We start from the raw sequence: 9,961 nt of genomic DNA, 5'->3' as shown, positions 1-9,961 counted from the left end.
CTTTCAGTGGGATCATTTCTCCAAGAAAAGCAGGATGAGGAGAAGGGATACTGAGTAAGACAGACAATATTGAGTTTGTCATTATAACTTTTATTCTCTGTTAGACATGGGGTACTAAAATAATCATTTGACATGATGAAATCCAATCTTTTCAGTTAGCCACAGGCAGTTTGTTAGCACAGGCATATTGTAGCGCTGATTGTTTTATGAGGCATGGTTTTCAGAGTATGTATCTCTCTATAAGAAAATGATATAACAGAAATGTTCATCCTAAAATCCACTTGCATGGTTGCTGGAACTAAAAAAAAGAGATCTGCACATTGAGAAGTTCCCATAACAAGGATTTATAATGTGTTCTGTGTCTATACCCGTGCTCGCAAGAAAATATTTGCTTGTTACTGTGGCAACTTTGACATGATTACGCTCACTCAAAGCACTTATTTAAGATGGTAGTCTCGGTTAAGTGTTGAAAAAACAACAGTGACTTGATTGCCTGGGTGGAGACCTTTGAATGCCCACCGTAATGTTCTGGTCTGGCACCGTAACATGTAACAGTGGTTCCTCAACTGAAAAATGACCAATCAATGAGCACCGCATGGGGACTAATGATTTGCCAATTAGCACCATGGGGCGGGATTAACACCATTATCAAGCTGTGAGCCAGATCCAATTAGGAGTGAGACCAACTGTGGTGACCACTATAGATAAAATAGATGGAGGCTGTGTTCAGAAGTGAAGCGCGTAGATCAACTCAGGTTGCAGTTTAATATAGTTAAAAGGTTGCGTGTTGTGTTTGCTGCCACAGTAACGAAGTAAACAGTACCTGTTTATGTAACGCTATGGGCTAACCTCATGTTGGCCCGCAACCAAAAGACAACATGATCAATCATTTGATCAGGTTTGTTAATCTACCTGTGGCTTCCATATTTGGAAAAAAAAAAAGTCTGGTGTAGCTGTATCATTCCTAACTCAAATTTGTCCCTGGCCTTCTGGTACCTGTTAGCAACTGAATAACGCACTGAGCTTTTCAAGTGGCTTCACTGTAACCCAATCCGAGAATGTAAGAGACGCACTCGACTTTTGATGTAGTATAAAGGGGTAGACAGTGCGCTTACAGAGGAGGAGGGGTGGATGGACTGCTTCAATCCAAAACTTAATAAAAGTTGTAAGGCACATAACATTACATGCATCACATGACTTCTGTCTTGTGTCTTTTGTTTTGCTTGTTATTATAACCCCAAATATGGTCTTATCCTAAATCTACCCATGTCTACCAAAACTGCTAGAGTTCAAAAGCTTTAATGTGTTAAAAAAGCTTTCAGGTGGCGTCTGAAACAGCTGCCATGTGCTTCAGTATGAGACTTGTACGTAACTTGAATGTAACCAAAATTAATATTTTACATCCATTTGTTTGTATCTCATCACCAGATCAGGTTAAAAAATGTTTAATACAGCAGTACGCAGCAGTGATGTGTAAAATATTCCTATTTCAACTAAGTTTGAAGGGTTTTCTGGGCACACACTGAGATTGAATGGTCTTAAAGGGATAGTCCATCCAGAAATGAAAATCCAGTCCTTATTTACTCACCTTCTTGCCAATGAAGGTCAGGTTGAGGTTTTTTTTTTGTCCACAAACACTGCCGGAGTTTCACAGGGAACCAGCACTGCAGAATCCACCAAACAATTTAAGTGTGCATGTACACATGAACATGGCTCCAAGCTAAAGATCTAAAGTGAAGATTAAGGGTAAAAACAACACAACACAACATGTTTTTTAGTCAGCTTGGCATGTTGGGGCTTTAGGAGACTTGAATGACACCAGTTTGGAGGCATTTTATGTTTTTATTCTGCTGTTTTTTTATGTTTGAAAACTGGTCACCATTCACTTCCATTGTTTGGGAGATTCAGCAACTCTGTTTTCCTGTGAAACTCCAGCAGAGTTTTGTGGACTAAAAAATTAAACCCGGCATGAGAAGTAGTAGATAATGATAATGTATTTTCATTTTTGGGTGAACAAACCCTTTAACTACAATTCAAGCTTACTTTATATTTCATATTTTCTTTTTTTTGCACCATGTCATTTGTTAGATAAACTGCTTGGAAGAACCAAAACAAGCTTCCAAAGTTTCAACAAGATGAGGCTTTAATGGAAACAACAACCCATTAAACACACACATCTTTATTTAAATCAATTATAAAACATTTATTTTCCACTTTTAATACTTTTATTTGGATATGAACTTTTGGCAAAGTAAAACTCTTCCATGTTATTTCTCTTTGTGTACCTCTGCCATCGTTGTCTGCTGGTGATGAGATTATTCCCCTAACAAGGCAGCACACTGCGGCTGATCTGTTACGCATCAGGTTGTCTGATGACTCCAGTGTTGTCGTTTAAGCCCCTGAGTTATTATTAGCTGCCTCAGTACTCCTTTTTAAGGCACATTTTCTAGGAATAAGGCCATTTACAGAACCGAGTGGGATCAAGGGTTAACGCGGGGTTACTTTTTTCCAGTTTGGTAAACCCTATTGCTGGTGTGTGGAGTCATCTCTGCACCTAATTAGAGGATATATCAGACATGTGACCAAAAGCAGAATCCCCTTGCTGGGTGAGCTGTGGAAAAAACTGTTCTTTTTTTTTTTTTTTTGACTCATGCCATCCTCACGCCTACAGTTAGACAGTCAGTCAGATAAATATAAACCTGTCTAAAAATTCTGATCAGAAGGAAATAGTCAGAATATTAAGAGCAGTCATAGACGATAAATGGGAACTACACAATAATCTGCTGAGATGTATCCAAATTTGGGCAAGAATTTTGTAAAATTTTGAATTTATTGCCCGTTTATGAGAAGCGTGTCATTTCATTCTGCATGTTAGAAACAATTCATCATTTCTTATCATTTGTGCACCGCACCTTACCGACTTACTTAGACTTTCAGTGAACACATACAGTATTTCAAACAGCTCCAAACCTCTGCACAATCATTTAAAGCTCTGACACATACCAACAGAATTCTTTCTCCCCTACGTACATATACCCTTTTCCACTCACATTACTTTTCTCTTATGGTCCTGCTTTATTTTCCACAACATTTCACCAGTACATCAACTTCACATCTCGCCTCCCATACAATGCGAAATAACTCCGATTCAGTCAAATAGAACAAAAGAGGAAAAACAGTGAGGATTAGAAAAGCAGCATTGTTGATACAGTGTTTTGATGAGGTTGTTTCTCAACTAAATGTACCAAAGACTCCTGGATTTGCGTTTCAGGCTCAGGTAGGTGTCTGAGTGCAGGAATCTGGGGCAAGAGTCTCTTTCCATGAGCAGGTAAACATGTTTCTGGGCCTCATCAAAGCAGGAGAGGCTCGGCTTCTCCAAAGACTTCTTAATCTTCTCTCTAATGCGGTAGTCAACGTTGACCTGGAGAGGAAAGAAAGAGAGATGTTCATTGCGAGGAATTCAGTGGCATTTACACCAAACATGTTATTCAAATGATGACTTATTATTTCAGTTAGATTTTTTGATCTGATAACAATGCTTTTATTAATATTTTTTCTTAAGGCCTAGAATGTAAGATTTACAAGGATGTATTGACAGAAATATAATATGTGTTCATCTGAAAATAAGGATTGCATGTTCAGATGATACAGGTTCTCTTCTATGGAGGCTGCCGTGTCGCGCTGTCATGTTTCCACGGTAGCCCAGAACACACAAACCAAACACTGGCTTTAGATTTAACTTTTTTTTTTTTGCAAATTTTACAGCCATTATGGGTTTTCCTACACCAGACCTGAGCAAAATAACAGCCTGCTAACAGACAATAAATATTATTTTACTTACCTTTAAACCCTTATTGGGCTTTTATTCTGACAGGGGTTAGTGCTGTGTTTATTGGTAATGATAATGATCTGTATCTTTTATGTTAAAACAATTTTATTCACTCAGTGTTGCACATCTAAGTTGTATACATCATTCTCTGTCTTCTGTTTCTGCTACTATCGTTGCAACCCATATGCATCTGGTCCTTTAAACTGTAAAAAATTAGTAATACATTCAACCTGAGATGCATTTAAAAGCTTTCAAAAACACTAGTAAGCAGAACTTTTTTCAAACAACTTTTTCCAAAGTCAACCTTTTAAGAATTTATCCTGTGTTTCATATAAATTAGCTTGACTTTCTACAGTTTTAGCGCCCCTGAATATCACGGCTGCATTTGCAAAAATAACAACTTCTTTTTCTTCTGACCTCATGAAAAAGCAACATGAAATTGTTGAAGTGGTAACAACAGCCTTCACCACAAACTAGACACTCGACGAAGATGATGTTACTTACAATGTGTTTCAGATTTTAGACCCCATTAAAGGTTTGTCTCTGTGTTGGATCTCTGATCAAACTGTTACAAAAATCCAATAACAAGTCCTAACAGACATAGAATCTGAGATAGTACTACTGCATAGAAAACACTGTCAGTGCCAATATAAAGCTTATGAACAGCCACAATATTTAGCCAAATTGAACAGATGGGGTCTCATAGACCTTAAACAGAACATTAGGGTTAATTTACATGGAAGCTTAGCAAAGACAAGTCTTTAATACAGCCTAAATTCAAGAAAGTTGGAATGTTGTGTAAAACATTAAAAGAAACATATTTGCAATGATTTGCAAGTGCCTCTTAACTTGCATTCAACTGAATTTCACTTTCAAAACTTGAACAATTAGTGTCCTCAGTTCCCAAACGCCTACTGAGTGTTATTAAAAGAAGAGGTGATGAATCACAGTAGTAAAGATGCTCCTGTCCAGACTTTTTTGGAACATGTTGCAGGTATCATGTTCAAATTGAGTGTCTGTTTGCAGAAACAGCAGTCAGTTTGAACATTAAACATCTTGTCTTTGTACTGTCTTCAATTGAATACAAGTCAAAAAATATTTGCATATCATTGCATTCTGTTTTTATTTACGTTCCCAACTCTTTGGGAATTGGGGTTGTACTGTCTCTAAGGAGGAAACAAACCTGTCTGATAAAAACAAAAGTTTTCTGGCAATGTTAGGCAAACTTTTAATTAGCAGAACAAATCAAAGGAAAGATTCAGAGTACTCTTTTCCAACAGGAACACCAAAGAAAACAAGTTTGGACAAGGTCTGACTGCGGCATGAGAGGGTAGGTAGTCAGAGGTTAATCATACTCATACAATCACGTATGAAACACACACATACTGCAGAGAAAGCACAAAATGCCAGCAGGAAATTCCTTGTAAAAATGCTAAAGGTGAGTTTAGACTGACACAGCACCTCTTTGTACTGCTTTATTTGTGTGTTTTAATGTGTTTTAATCCATGTGTATGTACCCATAAACAGTCAGTGGATGTGACATTTGCAGCTAACTAAACACACACTGACCCTTTGTGTGAGAGCTTGTTTAGAGGGTTAGTAAAAGGAAAATTTGGCCATTATCTACTTACCCTCATGCCAATTGAAGGTTGGGTTAAGTTTTTCACTCCACAAAACACTGCAGGAAAACAGTGTTTCAGAGTCTCCCAAACACCCAAATACTGCTCGTCTGGTGTAATCCAAGTCTCCTAAAGCCCCAAGATGTCAAGTTAACAGACATCATTCACATCATGTTTTTAGCCTAAATCTTCCACGATCACATGTGCATGCACACCATCTGAACTGTGAACTCTGAACTGGTGTGTGTGGTGTGACGGGGTGCACACGGAAATAAACGGGATTACACCGGTTGAGCAGTATGGAGGCATTTTAGGTCTTTTTTTTCCTGGTTGTTTTTTTCCGTTTGAACACTAGTCACGATTCACTTTCATTGTTTGGGAAATTCTGCAACACTGTTTTCCTGTGAAACTCCAGCATGAGGGTGAGTAGGTAATAGAATTTTGACAAAATGCTGGACTCCACTGGTTTAAAGGGCTGTTTTAGGGTCAAGACTTGGTTTTAGGGTTAAGAGGCAGAATTAAGTTCAAGTTCAAGGTTAGGCACAGCTGTTTGGGGGCTAAGAACTACATAACATCAACGACAGGTCACCGCAAACTGTGTGTGTTTGTTTCAGTGGGCATAGAATAATATTCAGGTGACCACATAAATAGCGAATATCTAATAATGTTTGATACACCTGAGAAAACCTGACAGGACAAACAAATGTGTTGTGTGGTGTGTTTAAGCTCCTAAATGTTCAAGCCTTGATTATTGAAATGGATTCTTGTATTGAATTGGATTCTGTACTAGATTCAGATACAATAGAAAGCAATGGAACCCTACCCCAGACTGAACCTCAATGAAACACTAACAATACACAACAGCACAACACCCAGGTATCAGGGTTCATGTTTTCCATACTTAAGAATGCTAAAGGACAAAGGACAACAGTTTATTTACTGTTTGCTGGGTTTTCATCCAGCTCTGTTTCTTTCCACCATGAACCATCAACTCTGACACACTGACCTCCCTGCAGGCCGTGGGCTGGATGAACTTCTGGTAGATCTCCTCCGCTTTCCAGAGAAGGTCGTCCGGTGAGGCGGTCGACTTGAAGTCTTCGCACGCGAGCCAGAACTCGATGTTTTCTTCACTGAACTCGGACTGCAGGAAGGCACGGAAGGCTGCTAAATGTTCTGAGGGTAAAAAGGAGGATTTATTTATTGATCGAAATTCCATCAGAAAGATCATGAGGGTGAATTCTCCGGACACTCAAACACATTTATAATAAGATTTCTAACAGATACCATTGTTTGTTGTGTATTTTGTGCCATTTTAGTATCTGCAAATGAGACCGTATTGTTTTAAAAAAGCAGCATTCCTTACTTTTATCCCGAAGCAATTTATCCAGACTCGGGTGGAGTCTATGATCAGTCTGCCAACTGTAAAAAAAGACATTTGAGTATTCATTTTCACCGTAGTCAACAGCTGAATGATTGAGACGCCTATAAAAGTGCAACATATGCTACCTGAATTTTGAAGGATGTGTCTCATCGTTTATTTTTTGTACCATGAGGCACTGGATGCCTTCCTTACGCCTCCTTCGATTAAGAACAATGTCAATTCTACAAAACAAATTAAACAAGTTAAGCTTTGTGGTAGTTTATGCTAAGTTTCCCCTTATTAACAGTGTGAAAAAAGCCAAAAGTAAGCCTGTCCATCACTCAGATCATCACTCAGTCTCATTAGTATGCCTGGCTTACCTTCTGGGCCGCTTCACATTTTGCATCATGTCCTTAAATTCATAGAATCGAATCTTTGAAAACAAAAGTTTTGGCATTTTAACATCCCTGGTTATGTTCTCCGACGAGTTACAACAGTCTGTTACTGTGTCTGTGAACAGTACCATTCCCTCCTGTACTCGCCCTTAGCTTGTCAGGAAAGGTGTAATACTTATGACGCCCAGGGCCTGCCGGTACAGGTATCTAAATACCATTTGGATAAGCATACAGATGGCTGCTGTTGAGACTCAGTTACTGTTGTCACTGACTCATGGCTGTAAAATTCCAGTCTGATAGGACTTCTCGGTTACTGTAATGGAGTTTGTAGATACGCTGAATGGAGGGGAAAACTCTAAATGATTCAAGGCGCCTGCAGGTTTAGAGGAGCCAGACAACATGCTGACGATCAAGGAGAGGCAGTATGACAATACTGTGACACAAAAGAAACTTTCACTGAAGTACTCAAAAACAGACATTCATCTCTTCAGTTTATGATAAAAGACAGTTTTTATCAATGATTTGAAGGCCAGTTGTAGGATTTAGTGGCATCTAGCAGTGAAAATTACAACCAACTTGTCTTACAAGTGTGTAGGAGAAACTACCGTGGCGCGAAACTCGTAATAAAACGCTAAAGGCGTATCTTATCCAGGGTTTTCCATCTGGGCTACAGTAGAAACATGGTGGTGAGACATGGCAGTCTCCCTGGAAGGTGACCAACAGTCTATATCGGGTATGATAACATAAAATATTCCTTTATTAGTCCCACAATGGGAATTTTGCAGTGTAACGACAGCAAGTGGACAGGAAAATAGAAAAAGCATCAGTAGGAAAACAATAGAAATATGTAACAAAACAATACAAATAGGAGGATATATATAAAATGAGGAACAATATAGACAAGAGGAAATATAAAAATATATAGGAACAATATATACAATATAAACAAAAAGCAAACTCAACAAATTTAGACCATTTCACACAGGAAAATATTGATATTGTACAGTTGTAAAGTTATGCACAATTATCTCACAAGTATCTCACTCAATATATAGCTCATTCTAAGGCTACACAATACAGTAGTTCTTATTTTCAAGTAAGTGTACACTAATGAAATCATATTCATGAACATTATATTTCTGCCCATCGATTCTCCTAAATGTTACACTTAACCTTTAAGTGATAAGTCAGGTGGTTTCCTTTACTTTCTTCTTGTCAACAACTTCCACAAAAAGACAAAAAAAAAAACAATGAATTAATCTGACTAGCAGGTTTTCATGCAGACAAAGCCTGATGTGTCTTATTCCACTGTTTAGTCACCGCCCCCGATGACTCATACAGATGTGAAAGTTAGCCGTCAGCAACTGGAAGAGACGCACAGAGCTTTCGAGTGACTTCAGTGTAAACTGGGATGACCAACAAACCAAATGTTGGGCGAAGAGAATGTTTGTGTGGGACAATGTGGGACACGTTACCAATGTTGAGATGGTGTAAAATTTTTATAAACATCTAATCTGCACCTTAGCTCGTAACATCTCTGTGTTTTTCCTCTGGTTGATTTAGTAGCACACAGCAGACGGTAGATAAGTCATTTCCCAGACTTGGTTGTAGCCGCATTTCCTTTTCTTTGTGGTATTTTTTTCTATCATAATCAACCTAAGACTGCAGAGCTTGTGACTTTGTGGTGACTTGGAATTTTCCCCGTTGGGCAAAAAAACACTGACAGGATACCCTGCACTTGACCCACATGTGTGCAGTTTTGATTGACATTAAACACAACCTTTAGTGTTTTCCTCACAGCCATTGGATAAAAGCCAGAAGTTTTTTTTTTTTTTTTTTTAATGTCTGTGCTGAAGTGGTTTGACTTTTGAAAACTAGAGCCAATCAAAATGCGGGACACTGTTAATATGTGGAACAAGGGCTAAAAATGCTGTGCAGTCCCACATAAACTGGAACACCTGGTCACCCTGATGTAAACCCATCCACGGCTTTTGATGGTCTTATCCTAAACCTACATGAGTACTTCTATGACAGTATTACAACTTTAACCAAGGATAACCTTTATGAGAGACCAGCAACGATGACAAAATCTGACAATTTGGGCTGGAAAGCTGGGATAGAAACACGTTGGTTTTAAGGAATTATTCAGACTTCACTGAAAGTTAATGTACATATTTGTGACCTGTCTTCAAAGACTTACAGTGTATGACAAAAATGGTCCGGTCTTTTCATGGAATTGCCAATAAAAAAATTTAATATGGCCAGTTTTAGCTTTTAAAGGATGCTTGAGCAAGAAATGCGAGTGGTTTGTTAAAGGCCTACAGTTGACATATAGCTTAGATCAGAATACAGAATTAGTCCAAGTGAAAAGAAAGAAAGGCACAAACTACTTTCTCAAGGTCTGAATACGAACACATGATAAGAACAGCTGGAAGAGGGGCAAAATAAAAGACTTTAAAGGAGCGATAAGTAGCAATAGCATGTGCAAAAATGAATTCAGCAGTCCAAATATCAAGTTGGTACCAGAGTGTCTATGAAATAGGTTTCTCCTAGATTATTAGTGATTCCTAAAGACACTTACTCACTTGGCAAATGTTCAGCATTAATTTGAAACCTAATAAACATGAAACAAAAACAATTATCTGGGCCCAGAATAATAATTTCAAAGGGGGCCATCACAGCTGGGATGCTGTTGTCAGAGAGTTTTCCAGCTTAACATGTTTCCTTGATCTCTGATGACACATTATGATAACTTTAT

General features: G+C 38.3%; 1 protein-coding gene across 1 annotated transcript; it reads right to left on the bottom strand.

Annotated features, from left to right (window-relative positions):
* Positions 1–2,125: 2,125 nt before the first annotated feature.
* On the bottom strand, positions 2,126–7,323 carry LOC146324282 (regulator of G-protein signaling 21). Its single transcript, XM_084723587.1, has 5 exons — positions 7,189–7,323; positions 6,955–7,050; positions 6,812–6,867; positions 6,455–6,621; positions 2,126–3,421 (listed from the first exon to the last, which is right to left on the bottom strand). The coding sequence occupies exons 1-5, from the start codon at positions 7,263–7,265 to the stop codon at positions 3,236–3,238; spliced, it is 582 nt and encodes a 193-aa protein (XP_084579713.1). The 5' UTR covers positions 7,266–7,323; the 3' UTR covers positions 2,126–3,235.
* Between the last annotated feature and the right edge of the window lie 2,638 nt (positions 7,324–9,961).

The sequence above is a fragment of the Lutjanus erythropterus genome, chromosome 7 (assembly GCF_056507025.1).
Source record: "Lutjanus erythropterus isolate fLutEry1 chromosome 7, fLutEry1.hap2, whole genome shotgun sequence".
NCBI lineage: Eukaryota > Metazoa > Chordata > Actinopteri > Lutjaniformes > Lutjanidae > Lutjanus > Lutjanus erythropterus.
The sequence above is the reverse complement of the archived record's forward strand: the minus strand, read 5'-3'. Positions and strand labels throughout refer to the sequence as shown.

Coding starts and splice junctions, on each gene's coding strand:
- LOC146324282 (XM_084723587.1), bottom strand. CDS start 7,265: ATGCCAAAACTTTTGTTTTCAAAGATTCGATTCTATGAATTTAAGGAC. Junction 6,868..6,954: donor ACACATCCTTCAAAATTCAG/GTAGCATATGTT, acceptor CTTTTTTTACAG/TTGGCAGACTGATCATAGAC. Junction 3,422..6,454: donor AGCCCACGGCCTGCAGGGAG/GTCAGTGTGTCA, acceptor TTTCCTCTCCAG/GTCAACGTTGACTACCGCAT.